The 21,866-nt window shown below is 41.5% G+C and overlaps 1 protein-coding gene across 2 annotated transcripts; it reads left to right on the plus strand.

Annotated features, from left to right (window-relative positions):
- Nucleotides 1-2,130: 2,130 nt before the first annotated feature.
- alx4a (ALX homeobox 4a) lies at nt 2,131-21,863 on the plus strand. 2 transcript variants are annotated; one of them, XM_040011342.1, is made up of 5 exons: nt 2,131-2,335; nt 2,538-2,891; nt 12,668-12,987; nt 16,669-16,797; nt 17,483-21,863. In XM_040011342.1, the coding sequence occupies exons 2-5, from the start codon at nt 2,540-2,542 to the stop codon at nt 17,801-17,803; spliced, it is 1,122 nt and encodes a 373-aa protein (XP_039867276.1). In that variant the 5' UTR covers nt 2,131-2,335; nt 2,538-2,539; the 3' UTR covers nt 17,804-21,863. The 2 variants fall into 2 exon arrangements, with proteins under 2 accessions (XP_039867276.1, XP_039867275.1); XM_040011341.1 differs by having other exon boundaries at nt 2,131-2,891.
- The last annotated feature ends 3 nt before the right edge of the window (nt 21,864-21,866 follow it).

Genomic DNA, 21,866 nt, shown 5'->3' on the forward strand with positions numbered 1-21,866 from the left:
ACAAAGAGTGTCCAAGGTTCTTGTAAGATCAGTTAGTAAAACTGTGGATACTTTTTCTGTTTTTTGTCCGCTGAATAAAAGGAGACCAGATTATGTTTGTGGCCAAAGCATGAAGCACCCTCTAAACACACCAAGAAAATTCAAAAGGAATAATAAATTATGCTACATTTCATCTTCATTTACAGCCATCACATTAGGTAATATTCTGACACTTAGGATACAAGTTTTTATCTCTGAAAGGATTCATTAATTAATCAATACTTTCTTGATTTGCATGCAGTGCACAAGAAGCCACAAGCTCATCAGTTATCGTCAGGTTCTCTGCTAAGAAAAAGCCCAGACAGAAGTATACTGTTCTAGCAGGTTGACGATTAGTTTAAGTGATCATGAACTCTGGTTCACTGCCATAAATCGTCCTTCTGGCAAAAGAGGAGTGAGTTCAAAGCAATTAGATATTTGTTTGACAGCAAAAGATGCAACATAAACTGTTGTAAAGTCACTTTATCTCTTCCCTGAGGACAGTCGGTTTACAGCAGAGTGTGAGCCAGGTTTTCAGAGCATGAACATTGCATCAGACATGCAACTATGGACACCTTTCATTCTCATGGATTTAATTTGAAATCCAACCAAGTCAAAGAAGCAGATTTCTGCTCGTCTTTCACTCGCTTGCTTTCTTTTCTTCCCTCGGACATAAAACGCGTGTTTGCATGTGTCCACCATGTGTGTGTGACAGTATGAGCTTACTTGTGCCTTGAATGCAGTGTGTGTCCGCATATAATGTGAAGCGAGCAATTCATCCGTCTTTCTTTCTGCTGCTTGCCCATAAGCTCTGTGAGTATATGCAAAACAAATGTGCACTCCACTGGAAGAGCAACTAACACACACACACACACACACACACGCACACACACACATGCATATATACATATATATATATATGTATTTCCATTTGGCATGGGTGTCTATGGATAATGGAAAATATCAATATTCAAAATATCCTGAATCAACTATAACAGACTCATTTTGAAGCTGTGATATAATTGGAGTAAAATGATCACTTTTTTATTATCATCAAAAATATTTTTTTCTCTGAGACAAATTCATAGCCTACAAAAATTTCATTCATAAATACAGCAGGGCTTGAATTGTACTGCACATGATTATAAGTAAAAAGCCATTATGTACTTAATTATTTGCGAATAATAATTATAAATGATAATAAGGGTCTTCCAAATACTGAGCTGTTGATTAAAGTAGGAAACCTCAATAAGCCAACAGGATGTTTTTACACTGGTCAGATTAATAGAAAGGTTAGCTAAAGCAGACCGGAAATATACTCACTTCTAAGTAATCCTTAAGAACGGTCGTTGTGTAAGATGTTCAAGCTTTTATTTTATACACAGTATGAAAACATAAAAAGACAAATTACATAAAAATATTATTTTACTCCCAAACTTTTCTCTGGGCGTAAAATTATATCTCCTATGTCATAAAAAAAAAAAAACAATAAGGAAACTAATTCGAAAAATGAATTTTGAACTCTTTTATTCAGAGGGAAAGTATTTCTGGCATGCTATTAAAGCTGTCGGTCAGCATGACAAAACAAATATATTAATTAGTATCAGTAATAACTCAAATCTTTCGGTGGTTTGTGCACATAATCTACCTGGATGCTGGTGTATTATTTAGTAAGACTGTAATAATAATAATCGTATTTAACTGAAATGTAAAAGTCTAATAAAACTAAAATAGTTATCGCCACAAATCAAACTGGGTTTTTTTTTTTTCGCTGAAATTAATAGGATGCAAGTGACTCCGAAACCCGTTTCAGTTGATATTTCAGAGATGAAAACAAAAAGATCTTTTAAAGCAATACTCGTGTTATTCTGAAGCCACATACTTGGATCTGTCGGCTGAATATGGATGATTTGCCCTTGATGAACCATTGCGAATGAAGGATAAAATTGTCCCCCTCTCCGCCCCGGTGCCATCACTCGCAGGCTATATATTCATATCCAAATTGCTTTATTGTCACGTGTTAAGCCCCACGCCCCTCTTCTTGCAAACTCCTTTTCCTTTTTTTTTTAAGAAAAAAAAAAACCCAAATGAGCGCACTAACTCGTTCATGTCATCAACATAATCACTTGGGAGAGGTCTCGAAGGCAGGAGATCTGTGTCCCATCCTCTAAGGGAAGACGGGTTTGTGTAACTCTCCTCAAACCTGAGGGGAGTTGGGGAGTGTTTGGTCAACGACAGTGCTTCCTGGAAAAGATCTGAATCGTTTTATAACCAAACCCAGCTGCGGTCTGGTGTGCGCTGCAGTCTCCGCGTGCATGTATGTATGCGTGCGTGCGTGTGGATGTATATGTGTGTGTCTATTTTCATCTGAATGAGGTAGAAGGAGAGGAAGGGGTTTCTGCGCTTCCCTTTCCAATAGAGGGAGAGATAGGAAGAGAGAGGGGAGAGAGAGACAGAGAGAGAGACAGAGAGAGAGAGAAAAGTTTGGTCTTGTTCTCCCTTTCACTCTTTTTTTTTAGGCATGAACACTGAGACCTGCGTTTCATACAGCGATATGACATCCATGGATTCATATTATAGCTCCTCTGCTGCGCAAGGTAGGGATCACCAGACGGACCACTTTAGGACATTCCCAGCTACTGATACCAAATACAGCCCCGCTGCCTTCCTGCCCAACAAAGGTCAGGGTTACGGAGAAAAGTCCAGGAGCCCCTTCCAACAGGAGTGCCAGTCATTGGATGCCGCCGCAGCTGGGCAAGGCACTTTCAGCAAATACCACCTCTTCATGCAGAGGTCTTCTTGCAAAACACCCCCCGAGGAGGACAAACTGCACCAGGAGAGGGGACACAACGGAGCGCTCATCTCTTGCTACGGTGAGTGGGGGAATAATTAAGATGAGAAAAAAACATATCAGAGTTTTAATCTTGTGTTTTCAGTTTAAAGGGAAGAAATCGAAAGGGCCTGTGTATCAAAGGGCACGCTGTGCAAATAAAAGCTACCGTGATCGCTCAGCATCAGGGTGTTTTCTCCGGAGGGAGTCAGCGCGGCGTTAGTTTTACGTCTGATTTCTCGATTAGGCACACTTGCTTTGAACCTGTCACTCACTGCTCCGCTTCTTCCCACAAACTCCGCGGGTAGCTATTAAGGATTTAGGAGATTTGATCACCAATGGCACGGATGCACAAGTGAGCAAGCAGAGCGCAGATCGGCGTGAATGGAGGAGTGTTCTGATTAATCAAACCATTTATCCAAAACTGTTTTTTTTTTCTAACTTTCTGTCATCCGCAGAGAAGTGAAACTCTGAAGCATTAAAAGTGTCAACTGCAGCATATGCAGGCTCTCAAAGAGGCAGCGGTTCTGCGCGTAACGCGGTTAAGGAGAGCAATAATCTTCCTGACTATCAAATTGTCTCTTTGGCCATCAAAATTAAATTAGGGCAAATTTAATGCGATAATCTGCACTACAATCCTTAATATTGGAGTTGAGTCGGACAATTGAATTAACAGGTTTTCAGATGGCACAAATAGTGAGCCCCAAACTGATGATATTTTCATTTCATTGCACCGCCTGATTGGATCCAATTAGTTTAATTGCGAAGGGGCGCTGCTGTAATTGGTAAATGATGAGAGTGTGAATAAAACTTTGACCCTAGTTAGGCGGCGGCCACTTTTAAACAGCATTTTCTCAGCGCATAAAACGCCTTTAACCTACAGCGAACTAAACGCAAGACGATATAGTGAACTTCCTTTGGTATTATCTGTTGTTCAAAAACAGGTACGTCATTTCTTGGTTAACAATAAGAAATATATATATATATATATATATATATATATATATATATATATATATATATATATATATATATGTGTGTGTGTGTGTGTGTGTGTGTGTGTGTGTGTGTGTGTGTGTGTGTGTGTGTGTGAAATTAAATATATCTCTATCTCTCTGAATGAAATATATATTATCTGGACTCAGTTTCGTTCTCGCGCTTTCTATAGCTATAGCTCAGTGGACATCTGTGCTTAAACGTAATAAATGAAATACTGTAAAAAAAATAATAGAATAAAAAAAATAACCAAAAAAGCGAGCTAACGTTGCAGAAAATTAATAAAGCAAACAATAAAATAAATTCAAAGAACAATAATTGTTTGATGGGAGGCCTCTGTTGTGTCGCCTTTACGCATGAAGTCATCCCACCACGATCGTCCACAAACACAGTCTGTTTATCTTTTTTTTTTTTAATTCGATGGGGTTTAGGGATGTTTTGACAGTTTCCGGATGTCGGCCTCTTTATAGCTTCACAATGTCAACAACATAGAACAGTCTTTTCAAAAAGGCATTCTGCTCCTTTAAAATGGCTCTTAAGCTTTTTATTACTCGTTAACTTTGGCGTAGATCTGATGGATCTAGAATAAAAATCGAAATAAATTTTTTTATGTAATGTTGTGAGCCGCAGTCATTAGACCGATACTTAAACTACACTTTTTTTCTTCAGTAAGAGCTACGAACTACTAAAGAACCAAAATCATTTTTATGATAAACTTATTTCTATAAATACAAAAAAACCCGATTATTGTGTTTTGTTTTGTTTTTAAATTAAAGGCTTAAAGAGGAATCTTGATATCATATTTGCTGCAGATACCCATAAAGAATTTTTTTTCTAATGACATAAAATTTTATTCCAGCTTTTCAGTTTCACTTTTCTTTGGTGCTTTATCATTTTACCGCCAGTTTTAAAAACTGGAAGTGAAAAACCTCTGTCAGGTTTTCAGGTTCTCGTGGATTCTGCTTCTTTCTGCGACTCAATACTGTCCAAATGCACAGTGAAGAAAGCAAGAAAACAAAACCCATATCCACGCTATCAGTGCTCGGGCATTAATACGACTCAGATGTCAACCTTCTCTGTTTGCTTTTATTTCTCAGCTCAGGCTTGACCCTCAGAGAGCCAATCCTCCTTTAAATCTCCAGTTTGGAAACACGTGACATCCTGCTTGATATTTGCAGATCTCCTGTGTTGTTTTTTAAATCGGCGTTACAGTTGTAGAAATAAAATCTAATTCCCAGTTTAAACGCATAATTCCTAAAATACTGGAGGAAAACTGTGTGAGTCTGGGTGGTGCTGTGGGTGGTGGGAGGGGGCTCCCTGTGCTTATCAGTGGCTGCAGGTTTTTCACTGATTTCTGCAGCGCTCACTGACTCGACATAAATTGAACACAGCAGTAAAAAATGCTGAACTCGCGAGCCAAGGGAAGAATTTATAAACGATCCCTGATGTTTTTATTGGAAAATGCTGGACTGTTTTACTTCCTGGCTCATTTCTTTTATCAAACTTGTATTTTACACACTCACTCAAATTGTCAGAGATTTGCTGTGTTGTTATAATTTGCGGCTTGATCCCTTCAGTCAAAGGTGATGTGATGACTGGTCTCCGAGCTGTCTGAAGCGCAGGCTGCCAGCCATAATTGAGACACAGAGCTGCGTAACCGTCTAATAAACATTTACTTACATTAGAGGAACTGCAAACACGGCTATGTTGTTTATACTCAGCACACTGCCAATCATATTGTTACAGCAAATCAACAAGGCAGCTCTTGGAGCCCGAAGAGAGCTTTCAGCTCAGGCTGAGGGCTGACAGCCTGAGACCGACTGATAGACTGGGAGAAGAATATGAGAGAGCGCGCTGAAAGAGCAGTGTGTGGTTAAAAACACTGTTTGAAGGCTGATTTAAAGCAACAGTCAGGCTACATGTCAGATTTAATTGTATTAAAATATCTATAAAAAGAGCCAAAGTTATGGGTTCACATTCCTTAAAAAAATAAAGAATTAATTAAGTATTATTTTTTTTTAAATCCCTCAAAATTTAATATACTGGAGAAAATATTCCATATGGAGATTAATGAGTGTTTCTGGACTACTGGATTTTTGTAGGTCATTTGTTTCACAGCATAATGTAAATGATTTTACAGGCAGAATATTATAATATTTGCAATTTCAGTGGTGTATGGTTTTCCAACAGGTTAAACAAGCTGCAGAAACTTGAAATACTAAAAATAAGGGACCTTGAAAATTGGTAATTATTTTCCATCACAGAATAGATGCACGTTTTCTTTTTATAAAGAAATCTTGTCACCACCACAACCAGAAAAATATGCATGCAATTCACAAACTCTACTGTATGAAAAACTTTCAAAAATGGTGAAAAAATAGAAATCTAGGGACCCGGTAGGTCACTTCGTAGTCTTAAAACAACCACCTACATGTCTTTGTGATCCTCTTCCTCTTTTGATGTGTCCATGTCTTCTCTCAGTGTCTCAGGGTGCTGACCTTTAGCTCGGCGTTCCTGCCCTCATGTGTTTGGAGAGGAGCGGGAGCTCCCCTGCAAGCGCACAGCAGAGAAAATCCATTTGAGGGCCCCCCCCCATCTGAAACGCTCTGGTGTCAAAACAGAGCTCTTTGCAACATTTAGAATTGGACTCGAGCTTTACACGCTGCATGGTTAACTACCCCAGCATGACAAAGTGCAGATGGTTGACAATTTAAAGGAAAAGAAAAAAGTTATTAGTAATCTGAAATATGTGAAATGTCGCACTGGAGGGATGAAAGAAGATGTTTACCTCATTTTGAGTTCTGATGGTGGAGAGTGCCAATCCAGAATCTGCCATCATAGGCTTTAGGCCATCCATATGATGAGCTTCATCCTTATCACCACTCAGTGACCTCCTCGTGCCTTATGAGTTGGAGTGGGGTGAGGGTTATCTTCCATTAGAGAGTAAAGGTGGTCATTAAGAACTCCCACCACATATCTTCCTTGTAGGGGTACAGGAGTTGAGTTTTTTCCTGTAATTTGTCACTCATCTGTGCTGTTGCATGGAGGATTGCAGGCCTTCTTAGAGGAGATTTGTGCCTCATATACTTTTTTTTCTTTAGGTGTACTAGGCAGTAACATTATTCACTAAAGACATGCCGCTGTTGCAGTTGAAAGCTATAAAAAATTGCTGTTTGTTAAACTGATTTCTTTGCACAGCCAGAATTAAATACTGCTCTGCTGCCCTGCAGGTATTAATATTTCATAACTTACACAGGCAGTTAAGGAAATTATCTTCAGTAGGACCATCATTTACATAATGCTTTCATTGCCTTGTGAGGTTTTGCCCCTGTACTCTTCAGCCTTTTTACATTTTTTATATTCCTTAACCATTTTTAGCCCCACTGCAACAATTTCACCCACTCGTAATGGCAATCTGTGCTGATTGGTTCGAGCAGGGCATAATGGGAACCAGCCACGCAGCCCAGACAACTGAGGCACACTTCAGCAACTCGGTGACATGAGTGGAGGTGACAAGGACTCAGGATCATTTTACCATTTAGCTTAAAGTTTGGCAGGGTAATTTACATTAGGCTCGGTTTGCATGGCCGAGTGAGAGCAGCAGGGCAAAAGAAAAGGGCTCACGAGGACCAGGACTTCCTTTGGTCTCTTTGTCACTGCTTCATGTAAACTGACTGCTTACGCAGAACTAGAAGACTCCAGATTGGTTCTGAAATTTTTTGTACACTTATTGTTTAGCGAGGTGAATTATGGCAAACGGTTCAAATTTCCAAATCAATAACTTGTTGGGGCTTTTTTCTTTTCAAGATGTTCTTCTGTTGTTATTCTGAAACTCTGATGATGATGTAAACATAAAGTTCAACTAAAATACACACAAAAATAATTTATTTTCTTCAGTTTATTTATTATTTATTCTACAAACCATATTATTGAAACTCTGTGGTTCTTTTTTAATGTTAAAATTTAGCTTGTGATTTAAGATTGATTTAGTAGGATTCCCCAGTTTTTCTGTTAGTGTCAGCGTCTTTTGTCGGTCTGATCAGTTGTGGTATTTGTAGTATTCCTGCTGCTGGGTAATTAATATTTCCTAATCAAAGAGGCGAGGCAGTTTGGGAGTTTTTAATTTCCAAACAGAGCTGCTGCAGAGCACTTTGTTAGGACTGAAGCATTTTGGATGTTTAGCTGGTGGAAACTGGTTGCACGTTGTGTTCTCAAATTCACTTGCAGTTATTGAAACCTTGAGTGGAAAAAAAGCCATCACGCATGTTTTCAACACGGGTTTTTTTTTCTTCATTTTATGTCTGTGCATTCCCATGAAAAAAACAAAACAGAAAAATGTAGACCAGCAAGCTCTTCGCACTCGGAAGGAATGTTCTGTTTCGATCACACAACAAAAACATAAGATGGAGGAAATTCAGTTTTGTTCCAAAGTCTGGGAGAAACATTTGGAAGAGAGCTGGTGGGTGAGAGACAGGGAGAGCGATGCAGAGGGGGGGTGAGAGAGAGAAAGACAGAGATTGCGTGAGAGGTGATTTATCAACCTTTGTCTTTATGGGATTTTTTTTCACAGTCTGAATTTTTCACAGCCTGCTGAGATGGCTTATTGCTCTGTTGCAGAGAGGTTAATGGCTACCTGTTGCATGGTTACAAACACTGAACAAACAGAAATGTGTTCATGCTTCTTTTGTTTAGTATCAGGTTTTCCCAGTGTACAGCAGTGGTGTAAAAGTGCATTTTGTATGCTTGTATGTATGTAAGCACCTGATATTACAGCAAAGAAACCAAAGTGCAGCAATATCCTTCCAAAAGAGACAAGGCCATGATCGCTTCATCTTCAGCAGATGTTGAAGATGTTTTTGGACTTCTTCTTCTTTTTTTTTTTAAATGATGTAAAAACAACAACACAACAACACGGAGAGGATCTCTTATAACATACAGCTGGTAAATTGTCTGATCCACATATTTAATGCTTTCGACACTAAACAAAGTGCAGGAATATAATGAGGAGAGTAAATGTGTTGGTTGAGACCAAACCCGGAGCTAAGAAAGGATATCAGTGATATACTTGGCACGCTGCATGAAACTTAAATTTAGTGCTGATGTGCTTTCAAACTGCTGAATATGTAAATAAGTACTCATTCTGTTTAAAGGTTTCATTTGAGTCTATTTGATTATACGACACATCATCTCACTGTTGTGCAACAATTAAAAATACTTTAGCTTTAACTAAAAGTACAAATATGAAACAATAATTCATTACAAACAATAAGTCTCGGGTCTGTGTAATAAAATAATGATAAAACACTTTATTTTACACATTATATTGCAAATCTTTCATTTTAGCAGCAGTCTGCTTAGGTCTGCATTTGTGATCTGTTATGGAGTTAAACCAGATGATGAGTAAAACAAAGAGCATCTGAAAACAGGCTGTAGTTTGACTGCCCAGCGTGCACGGCTAGGCTTTTCTGATGACCCCAATTTAATTTCTCTTTCACAAATGTAATCCAAATATACTCTGCTAGTGTTTTTTCTTCTTTCTCTACTTTTTGAGATATTTCCTTTTCACTTTGAATGACACGTTGTTAATCTCTCTCAGCCTTCGTGGGGTGTATGATTTATTGTGTTTCCTCTTAACACACCACGCTGACCCCAGTCATCCCAGTCAATAAAGAGGCCAGGAAAAGTGCCCTGTCACTTTACAGCCCTGTTAAATTTACACTTTGATGCTGCCCCTCGTTTTCAGCTTCGAATTAAGCAGCCCACGCCACGTCCCCGTCTAGCCCATAAGAGCGTCTGTTGTGCCCCGATGGCCTTGCAAAATTGCAAGTGTGTGAGACGCAGCAGAGCTTTTATTCAAGTGTGTAACTGTGATTTTCTAAATCCCTCCTGATCTCGTTCGGAAGAATTTTCTGAGTTTTATTTTATGTCTGCAGACCGTTCCCTGTCCGCGCGGCACAGAGCTGCACAGTAATTTGAACAGATGCTGGCTGGTAGAGTCACTGCATTGAAAATAGAATATTCTGTGGTCGTGGCTAAAAACATCTTCATGGCATTTTCATCTAAAAGAGAATAATTCTGGTGCGTGCATTTGCTGGACTGTTCTGGCCTACGTGAGTTAGAGACGCTGCGCGCAGAAGTGCAGGTGTAAGCTAAAACTGTGAGAGAACAGCTGAAGTCATGAGCACTGTGATAGAGGTTTTGATGGAGCACATGTTTTTCACAGTCGCTCCTTTCCTGCCTCTCTGAGAGGAGATTTGATCCTGACAGCACTCTTTGCAGCCAGTCTTTCTTGTGCTCTCTCTGCATATGGCATTCCCTGCAGGAGGGCCCACTGCTCTTCACCTTGGGCAGTGCCGGAGTGCTACAGAAGATTGCATGGATAACAAGCAGGAGATTGTCACAATATCCCGCCCTGCCAAAAAAACTTCAGTGACGCGATATAAACAACTGCCTTTGATCAGTGAGAGGCCTCATGATTTCAAACAGCCTGACAGCTCTTGCTTTGCAGGGACTGCGGGTGCAGGCCAGGGAAATATGATTAAATAACTGCATAGTATTTATGCTAGGAGAAAACACATTTTCTCCCTTCAAGCTCAACAGGGTATGTTAGTCATGGACAGTGAGGCAATGTTGGAAGCACTGGACCCCCAGCAAGCGGTCTGCACCAAAACACAGCTCCTGAGCCCATCAGGGGAGGCCAGACTTCTCTGTTCTCTGAACGTCGTAGAGCTAAAACGCATCTGGTCGGATGCACGCTGCAAACCGTGCAGCAAGGCAGGTTTTTACTTTCTTCCATTTTCTTCTTTTTTGCAAGGCTGAATAAAATAAAATAAGAGCCACACAGCTTCTGCTGTCCAGAACAGGCCTCAGTATTTTTTTTTAGCACCAAGCCAAATGCTTTGCCTGGTATTAATTGGAAAAATATGCTCGTTTTTATTATTCATATCCCTGCAAACAAGATAAGGATTGTAAACTATGAATTTGGTCTCTATTAGCTACTGACAGTCCAGCATTGTACTCGTCAGTCAAGAAAACAACTGCAGCAAAAGTAATAAACAGATGCTCGCAAACTTATCTCGTAAAAATGTGTTAGAAGACAGAATTGAGTAGAGAAAGAGAGAGGGGAGGGAATCAGGGTCCCTTCAGCTCACCTTGTAGTGCATTACCCAAAATGGCTCTGAGATGGGGTCACTGGGTGTGTGTGTGCATGTGTGATGCCTTCTTTGCTGACCGAGCGCTGAGCAGGAGCTCACACAAACGCACACACCTCCCACTTCTAACCTGGCAAATTGTCGGATGAGCAGATGAGCGGAGACGTCCTCGTTCCTGAAAATAACTTTGCCTCAGAAAAAATCGACAAGCAGGACGGTGCCGCACGGCTACTCTAAATCATGGTGATCAATCCGAATCCCCCCCCCATGACGGGAATAGTTATTAACCAAGAGATGTGTTTATAATTGATTAGATCAGCGGGGCCCCAAAAGTCCTGCCAACTCAGAGACATGGCTGTTGAAATTTATGATCAGCTGAGCCATGAAGAAAGAGGGAGCGTGTTTGTAACTGAGACAGAAAGAAAGCACAAAGATCTCTATCTTGTTTGCATGGCTAGAAGCCACTCTGCAGCTATTGCATTTTGACAGTTTTGCTGCCAGGTGACTTTGCAGCCACATGACAGACTTCAGTTACACATACGACTAATATGAGGATAAAGTATTCTGTGTGTGTCTGTGTGTGGGTGTGTGTGTGTTGGATTGGAGGTGGTTTAGGAAGGTAAAAAAAAAAAAAGTTGTAAAAAAAAATCCAATTTTCTGTCAGGCTCAAATTATAGCCTGAGTTTCTGCTCTCACCCCCCCCCAAACACATCGCAGAATGATCTACGAACTACAACTGGAGCCTGTAAGCAGCCAGTGATCAAGACCAGCCATTACACACTCAGACAGACAAACACACTGACGCGCACTCTCGGCTCTGCACACCAGCGGATTTCACAAGTCGCAGAATTTCCTCACAAAGAGCGAGAAATCCCTTTGTTCCACCCAATCAAACCCCATGAAATATCACAGCGATCGAAGGCATAAATCATCATTTATGAACACGCTGCCAGGAGCCATGTGACTGGGACGTTTAGTAGGATAGAGGATCAGTCATTTCTTTCAATTATTTACTTTTAAAGGGTGCTGAAAAAATGAAAAATGTTTGTCCCAAGTGCCCAGTGCTGTAATAGATTATATCTATCTGACTTTTTGAGAGGGTCTCAGATCAGAAAACACTTAATATCAGCATGGCTCTAAGGGGAACAGGGCGATTTGAGAAAGGCCACGCTGATAAATAATAGCATTTATCTTTCAGTAGCCGTGGGCGTGTGAAATACGCGGTCTTAAAACTCCATTTTTCAAGAGCAAAAATGTTGCAAAACCAGAAACCATTTCAAATCTTTGTGCCAATAAGAGGAACAGAAGAAAGGCCGGGGCAATAAAAACTTTCATCTTGTTCAAACTCATCCACATGTGATTTGAATCAGTGAAGTGTGAATTGCTTCCTTAAATTCTGAATAATAGCATTTGGACAAACACCGTTAAAAGCACATTTTATTTTATTAAACTAATATATCCTCTCCAATAAAACATTGTGTGTCTAATCGTCAAGTTACATCCATTACATAACACTGCCCTTTGGGCAGTGTTATGTAATGACTTTTCTTTACATGCATTTGGGGTTTAAAAAAAAAATCTGAACTTCAGACATTCACAAATATCAGTCCTGATACAATTATAGAAACACAAACCTCTCCTAACAGTTTTTAACCTTTTCCTGACTCACTAGGTAAAGACAGTTCTGGTCTGGCAGATTCTGACTTGGCCCCAGACTCCGACCCACCTGGAATGGACACCAGATACCTAGCTGTGAAGGATCAGGGCGTCAAGGCGGCCTCTGATAGGACGCCAGGCACTGACTTAGCGAGCCCTCTGGAAAAAGCTGATGGTGGCGAAAGCAACAAAGGCAAAAAGAGGCGCAATCGCACGACCTTCACGAGCTACCAACTGGAAGAACTAGAGAAGGTTTTCCAGAAGACACACTATCCTGATGTTTATGCTCGAGAGCAGCTCGCGCTCAGGACGGACCTGACTGAAGCCCGCGTGCAGGTACTGCAGCACACTCAGCAGCAGCTGAGGGGGAATTTCACATGAAGCTAAATGGGTTAAACAAACTGCAGATAGAGCTGGAAAAAAGGAAACACTGCACTTTATAATAACACACTGAGGCTGATTAAAAAACTTTATTTAGGGTGGTCGTTCAGTTTTGTGTCTTTAGAGACGTTAACTTCTCCATTAGAGGTGTAAAAAGAAAAACTAAGCTCTTCCACAGCTGAACATCACAACCTCATGGATCTTGGAGCATCTGCAGCTCGACACAGATAACGTCACTCACAGAACAACATGAGAGATTTATCTGGTAATGTGGGAGTCAGGGGAGAGAGTGGGGGAGTGGGAGCTAACAGAGGCCAGGGGGGCCCAGGGGGTAGCTGAGGTTTGAGCTGCCTGGGCCTCATATGTGCAGTTTTAGGAGCGCAGACTTTCATCAACATATGAGGAGACCCCTTTGACGCCGCTGTTTCTATTTTTCCCCCCATCGCATTTGCACCTAAACGGTTTAATTTGCTGAATTTCTGATTTTAGCTTTGCCAGCGTTTGTCTGGCTTGAGGTGTCTCACTGGCCCGGTTATGACTGCTTTGATACATTCCAACATTAATGGGCAGAGAAGGAAACCTTCACTGTTTCTGTGCCATGTCTGTGTGTGGTGTATGCGTATGACTACAAAAGCCCCTGGATTTTCTCTGTTTTTCTTTCATTAAGTTCCTCTTCTGACAAGAATGTGTCCCTGCTGTTGTCTCCGGGGGTAAGGTGTGAAACTTTTCCCGTGGGCTTTTAGCGAGCTGGAGATTTATATGTGAATTCATATCTATTTGAAGGCATGTGATGTCTTCCAACAATGTACGGAGACAATATTATGGATATAGTTTTTGATGTGCGGGGCTGTCATACATGGGATGAGATAAGAGCTAGATTAAAACCAATCTTCGACATGGAGCGGTGGCCAGCAAATTTCCACAGCGAAACGCAGGAAGTCCACGCAGCCAAAGGGTTATAACTCAACCCCGAGTCGCTCAAGGTATGCTGCTCGGCTCTGTTCTGCAGCTCGCGCTATCACGGACCTGCCCGCTTCAGATGAATGCAGCTTTTTACAGCCCTCGGCTCTCCCAGTGGTCTTCTTAAACGCTCAAGTTAAAAAAGATAAAAGACACGAGATGCCTTGTCAGTCAGAGAACGGGGCTCTGTGCTCCACACACACACGCACAAAAAAGCCCTCACAGCTCATCATTTCAACATCTGGAATGAAAAAACCAAAATGGGAAGAAAAAAAAGTTGATCAGCTGATAAAAGGAAAAACAGTCCACGACGGCTTTTAAAAACCTTTTGTTTAATTATAAAAACAAAAGACAAAAATCACTGAGAGTCCATACTTAGGTTCGTTGCATGAAAACAGGGGGCTTTCAGTTAAACAACATCAGGGATCGGAGTTGTTTGCTTTTTCAGTCTTGGGGTTTCAAAGGAAGAGAGTGAGCCCAGCTCTTATATACAATATAGGAAGGTCAAAGGTCAAGGGTTTCAATAGCATCATTGGTTCTGAGAATCAAGATGGCATCTAGTGTGGAGTCACCATCTCTAACTCACAACACTGATAAAAATTTATTTTTTCTATGAAGCCATTTAAAAAAAAAAATGAAATCATGTTTACACTAATACTGTGATTTGAGCTGCGTTCCTTATGGCGACAGGTTAAAAACCTCTAAGTATTGTTTACTTTACCTTTACTTAAAAATAAAAATAGGACCTAACAACATTAAGACTTAACAGGTCTTGCAACAGTATCCCTGCCAAGACTGTTAGCCTTTGAGTTAGCGAGAGGTACAGAATAGGAAACACAAAAGTGTTTACAACATAGAAATGAAACAGGATAAAGCTTCACCTTCATATGGAAGCTTGTTTCTGCCACTCAAAAGGGTCAACTTGAGGGGTCAACTTTAGTTGGCAGGTGTGACTGCTATAGCTGTCACCCACCTTTATCATTATGTCTTACACTTTTTACATTTCAGGCAAATGATTAAAGGTAACGCTGTGTTTAACTGCATGTTAAACTAGCAGCTGAAAATATAATGTTAGTTATTAATACCTTTAATATAAATAATATTAATGGTGTTAGCAAATCCTGTGTTGCTTTTGATCATGGCCTATTACAAAACAAGGCTGCAGCAGTCTTTTCCAGCATGCATTACATTCCCAGTTCAGTTCTACATTTCTTTGGGTTTTGTGTCCACTGCTTGTCCTCATCTTACCTTTAATTGACACAGGAAATAAGACATTATGTGGTGGGAGGAGGAGAAACGGGAACAAACTCACATTTAATGAACAACAACACCGCTCAGAGGCGCTTCAGCGATATTATTGGCGCTTAAGAGTGTTGGAAAACCGAAGCCAGGCTCAGCCTTGGATTTCTTTTTACTTTGGCTTGGAAGCTGACATGAGTGACAGCAGAGGCGGGTTATCAATCCTCTGAGCCGGTCTCTCACTTCAAAGTGTTTTCAGCCCCATACAGCTCTCCTGCCGGGGCCAGTTTGGTATTTCTCTGCTCTTTCTCTCTGGGGCAGTAACATAAATAAAGCCTCATTGAAAGTCCACCAGCTACTTAAGCTGTCAAGGTCTTTACCAATTACTGTCACAAAGCAGCGTGTGCAACGCAAAAATATGTTCTCGCTGTATAATAGCCAACAGACTTGGCACGAAGCAAAGACTGAGCAGGTTCGAGCTGCTGGCGACACTTATACTGGGCCTTAGAGGTAGCACACAAACATTTTTGGAGTGTAATTATCGATATTAGTCCAAAAGCGCCAGCGTGAGCTTGCCTGGAGTTGAGCATCCTGAGTTGGACAGTGTAGAAGAGGATGCATTAAAACATAAGGGAAGGAAGGATTATGCCCTTTAGTCTGTGTGCTTCTTTAATTTAGTAGGGGACAGCGTCAGAAAGCCAGGAGTTTTGACTTCAGGAAATTAAAAAGCAAAATGCAAACAAACCTCAACTTATAATCCCATCTCACCTTTCAATGTCCTTTATTACCTGCATAGATTTATAGTAAAATATCTGGGCACAAAATGTGAGAAATCCCATCGGAAGGTAACTTTTTGGTGCAGAATTTAAAATATAATCAGTCCAGGCTGGTAGCTGAGAGTTGCAAAGGAAATCAGGTGACCTCTAAAGCGTGCCAGAGACAGTGATGATAATTTAAACAAACTAATGCTCTTGATAAACAACGCCATCGGGTTCAGACGTCTGTTTTTGGCGGTCAGCATATAAGCACTAAGGTGAGACGGAGCTCTGTGAAGGCAGCAGCACATTGTTTACATGTTTTATCGTCATTGTTGTCTTTATCATCTATAGGATTTTGTCCATTATTATTATAATTAAAACTAAAAATAATAATTCCTTTCTGCTGCAAGTTTACACCTAAGTTTGAATTTTTGATATGCTTCAAATAATACTTGTGATATTCAGGCTTTCAGCCATTGGCAGTCTACCCACATAAGGGTCGTTTTCCCATTTGAAATGGAAACTTAGATTTGTATCTATAGAAAAGTATTTCCTTTAGATTTGAGGGGAAAGCTGCTGTTAAGAGTTCAGGCTCCTCTGACTGCACACTCTGTCCTGGATGAAAGTAAAGAAAACCTCAAGTGTTTTGTGATATTTGGACCTTTTCCTTTCTCTGCAGGTGTGGTTCCAGAACAGGAGAGCGAAATGGCGAAAGAGGGAACGCTTTGGCCAGATGCAGCAGGTCCGAACACACTTCTCCACAGCTTACGAGCTGCCTCTCCTGACTCGTCCTGAAAACTATGCTCAGGTACAGTGTGAGCTCTTTAACACGTGTTCTTTCAGACCTCTCTCCCCCGACCAAAAGCTAAACGTAGACAGGGGTGATTTTTTTTTTTCTTTACTGCTATGATCCTAATTTCTGCTACAGACTGGGAATGATTCGCTTGCAATAAAATCAACTTTTAATTGCCTTCCGTTGCGTCAGGAAAGTTGCTGCAGGTGGCAACAGTTAAAAAAAAGAATCTCTTTTTCAAGGAGTTGTTGAACATTTTTGAGAAACTTGGCTTTTTTCCTTCATAGTAAGATTATTTTTAAGAAGAAAAAGGGCAAAGTATGTAACACATTTTGTACGAAAGCACCTCTGTAGGGTACTGATTAACATGCTATGCTGTTTTTTGTCTAATTTTTTCAGGAGGTTCACAGTTTACCAACATTAACCCTCAACAAGGACGCAAATAACTAATATATGTACCCTAATTACAAAATCCCTTAAGCATGTAAGGCTTTAGATTGGACTGTGCTGGGTTACAGGAATTGACACTTGAAGATAAGGAGAGCCAGATAAATGAAAAATACACCTGCACTAATCTATTGTATACACAAGTGTTCGTGGGTTAAACAGCCAATGTAGTCTTTGCTTTCTTTGAGTGTGCATTCAAAATAATGAGGTGTGTGACTGCCTCACTCATGTTGATTTTCCAACAATATTCCAGATCCAGAACCCTTCCTGGATCGGCGGCAGCAGCGCTGCGTCTCCCGTGCCGGGCTGCGTTGTGCCCTGCGACACAGTGACTCCGTGCATGACACCTCACCCCCACTCTGCCAGCGGGGTGTCTGATTTTCTGGGAGTACCGAGTCCCGCAGGTCACGTGGGGCAGGCTCACATGGGCAGCCTGTTTGGAGGATCTCCTGGCATGGCTGGAGGCATCAACACTTACGATCTCAACATGGACCCCGACCGCAAGTCCTCCAGCATCGCCGCTTTGCGCATGAAAGCCAAAGAGCACAGTGCAGCCATATCTTGGGCCACATGATGTGTTGACACATGCTGGATGACGGGGGACCTTGTTGACCCCTGAAAAGTCTAAACAATCCCAGAATGGAGTAAGAGGTGGCACTAAAATCAAGGCAACAGTGGCTACCTTCAAAAATGCTGCGTTCAAATTATGTGGGGAAAAAAAAGAGAGATAAAGATTTGGCAAAATCGGCAGTGCCATGTTTTTGGTGGCACAGCAGTGAGTGCTGTGGAAGCCCAGTGAGAAGGTGAAGGTGTGCTGTATAACAGGAGTTGCAGTGTAGTGCTGAAGATAGGCAAATATATATATATATATAAAAAAAAAAAGATGCTAGAAAAAGTTCAATTAATCCAAAAAAAAAGAAGAAAAAAAAGAAAAGAAAAATCCATGCACTTATTTGCTAACACAGACACAATTTCTATTTGTACAGAGCTTTTGGTATCTTTGTTTTGGTGCTGTTTTTATTCTGATCTTGTTATTTAAAATGTCCCCCTTTTTCCCTTTTTTGCGTCATTTAATTTTAAGTTTTGATTTCACAGCGAGTTTAAAAAGCATTCTGAAAAAAACCCCTTTAAAAAACCTCCATACATTTTACTCTTTGTCAGCATTAACTTAAGTCATGCCGGTGCTGAGATGACCATCAATACAAGCGTCACAGTAACCAAATCTGGGTATGTTTTCCAGTGACTGAAAACATTGACAGGGCTCCTCCCTCTAACATTACAAAGTAAAACAGATGAAAAGTGGTTCTCTTGAGTATGGCCAAGGGTAAAAGATCCACCTGCTGCACAAACCCAGCCTGCTGATGCCCAGAGAGGAGGAGGAAATGGTGTATGGGAGTACGAGAGGGGCACAGCAGGCCTGCTGCTCTCAGGGTTGAAGAGCCTGGGAGCGCCAGCCTCCAAACAGATGCAGCTCTGTTTTCAGGAGAAAGACTCCAAGTGGACATAACTGTGCCCCTTGCATTTCTAGTCTCACAGGTCTCAGAAAGAGAAGTGCCTACCAGTCAAGCCAGACTGCCAGAAATAACACAGGAACCAGCAGAAGCCTCTTTTGAAACAGAGCGGGCTACTGGGGATAACACCGTGTGTTGACGCTCTTAAGCACTGAATGGATGTCAGTATTCAGCAGCCTTTTCTGGACTTTAACGAGCCTGCATTTGGCTTTCAGTGCAGCGCTGCCATACATGTCATTGTTACTCTTCCTCTTCTTTTTTTTTTTTTACCATCATCAGATCTTTCAAAGTACTCCATCACCCTGATTAATGCATAGTGACCTCTGTGGTTCTGTTTAAGGTTTTGGCCCTGTGTTCCTCGTGCATACATGAAGATTCAAGTGTATTTGGACCAGAATGTGTTAAAGCTGAAGTAAAATCAGGGTCTCCTTTGCACTCGGTTGCAATGGGCCGTGACCTAGGACAACAAAAACTCTCAAATTGATTCTGTGTGAGTCCTCAGCTTAACTCCAAATGTGTTTGGGTTGATGCCCCACTAAAGTGTGTACATCAGCTGAGTTCTGTAGTACTGAGTAAGCTCGGGTCTCTCTCTCGGATCCAGTTCACCTTAATTATTTGACGCTGTAGCATAAAACAAACTAAATGGCAGAAAATCCACAGGTGCTTCGATGATCAGTCTGCCATCTACAGCGAGGTGACTGATGGGAATGAGGTTAAAACTGGCTGAAAGTTCTCTACAGCAGAACGAGGCAGGATAATTGTGTCCATCACAAAGTTGTGGCATGGAGACGAGGATTAAAGCTACAAAACTTTGGTCCTAGCTTCATCCGTTTTTGACCATATTTATAAACGTTTTTTCCCCCCGTCAGATACCAACATGACAGGTCCATGTCTTCCCTCTGCTTTCGTCTAGTTTACTTCTATCAGGACTTAAGCACTATTCCCTGTGTCTGTGTCCTTTGCCCCCACGAAAAGAAGTGTAAGATAGAGGTTGACCCAGCCAGATACCTCATACCTTGCCGGGGATATCATTCAAATTTTTAAGCATATTTAAAAAGCAAACTTCCATTTTTCCCTGGTAACAGCATCTTGCAGTGACAGAAATAGACAATGAGCTTTTCAAGTGCAGCAAGATGAGGTAATACATGGCTTCCTTTGTTTGCAAAGCCTGATTTAGGCCTGAAGCATAACAAAGGGTTTCATGGTCTCAGAAAGCAAACCCGATACCTTGTGATACCACCTCGAGGCAGAGCAACCATTGCTAATTCCCTAAACTAAACCACATTCCCTCTCCTCCTGGGTAGGTAGGTAAGAGAGGTGAGGTGCGGGCTACAACCTGTCAGCAGAGCAGATCGCCCTCAAGTTGTCCAAATCACCTCCAGTTTCACTCCTCTGTGCAAATGCGAGGCATGTGCATGCACAGAGGACATATCCCAGAAGTGAGAGGGTATCCTTGCGAATCTGAACATGGGGCCCCCTGTGCTCTAGCCTAGGGGTTGGACGGAGGGCGAGCTGTGAGGGCGTCTGCTGTGTTCCGGTGTTCTGGGAAAAGGACAGTGCACACAGCTGCGCTCAGGGGGTAAATGCAAAACAAACATGCCTCACACATGCTTCCCCCTCAGCTGTCATGGCTCTGCTTTCAAAGATCTACTCCCCCCTCCCCAATCACACACATTGCACTGCGCCTCTCCCTTTGCTCACTCCCACTATGTCCACCAGCCCCAAGCCGCAGCCCCTCATCGCAGGGTCTGAGGCACAGCCACACAGGCAACAGAGGAAGGCTTTTTAATTAACACTGAGCCATGTGGAGGCTATGGACTGCAGTATTGTGTGTCAGGATGGACAGGACTGTCTGTCTTCTAGTTGGTCTAGCTGGACGCAGACATACTGGCAATGAGACGCTCAGGTTTACAGTTTTCTGTGCATTCATGAGAATCTCCAGTGAGGTCTTTAACATATGGAAACCAAAGATGGACAGTTTTTACCCCTTTAAGTAATTTCCTACACTTACACAAAGCCTGTTAATGCAAGATTCAGCTTTATATTAAAAAAAATCTCTTGTATGCTGCACAACTCCAGCCTTGAGTGATAATGTCCCCTTTTCTCATTTTTCTAATACTACTGAAGTCAGGTAATCAGTATAGGAGTAAATATATGATAAATGCGTGCTGTTGTGTGCATGTACAGTGTTGTGCGTGCAGCTTGAAGTGTCATAAGACTCGTAAACATTTTACTAATTTGATGCCGTTTTATTTTGTGGGACAATTTATAAATATTTGAGTGTAAAACTTCTCTTAAACTTGGTGATGATCTGTTTGTATTCCTAGTGTTTGTGGACATTGTTTTCTCATCATGTTATTCTTTAATTTCCCCCTCCTACCAAGTTTGTGTGGCTTTAAGCCATCTTTGGAAATGAGAGTATGAATTTACTCATGCTTGTGTGATTAAAATACCATAAGTTATTGTACTTTGATTTAGAGTCGCTGTGTTCTGAAATGCGTAACAGCCTTAATAAGGTGGAAGCAGCAAAACAGTAACTGCTCCCTGCAGCTTCTCAGCAGACCGAGACTTCCAGAAAACTCAAACGACTGCAGCCGCGGTACAGAAGAAAACCATCCTCCTATTAGCACTCGAAGATCGCTCAAGTCACTTCGAGTCTCAAGAGAAGTCTTTCAAGATGTCAGCTAAAGGCGCTGGTTGGCCAGAGAAGTGTCTGAGGCTGTTGAGAAAACCCATAAAATTTGCTCCGTCTTATTACTTCGCACCACCGTGCCAAAATATTGTGTCATCCCTGTAGTCACATTGTGAAATCCCCGTGCGTTTCAGGTCCTTTGAAGGGACACGAGTGCTGAAATGAGATCGCGCAACCCGCAAGACTATCACACTAATTGAAGCTGACAAAAATACGAACTGCACCCTTTTGAACCGCTGACATTGAACAGGGTGGATTAGGCAGCTATATTAACAACAGGTGACAGCCTGGAGGGAACAGTGGATCGGCCGTGTTACGGAGGGGCTGATCTGGACAGTCACAGATTACAGCGCGAGGCAGACGTTAAAGAGGAAAGTGTCTTTCCTCATCTTCTTTCCCATCTCTCTTGAACATCGAGGAAAATAAAAAAAAAC

The sequence above is a fragment of the Simochromis diagramma genome, unplaced genomic scaffold (genome assembly GCF_900408965.1).
Source record: "Simochromis diagramma unplaced genomic scaffold, fSimDia1.1 OVJJ01000603.1, whole genome shotgun sequence".
In the NCBI taxonomy this organism is placed as follows: Eukaryota; Metazoa; Chordata; class Actinopteri; order Cichliformes; family Cichlidae; genus Simochromis; species Simochromis diagramma.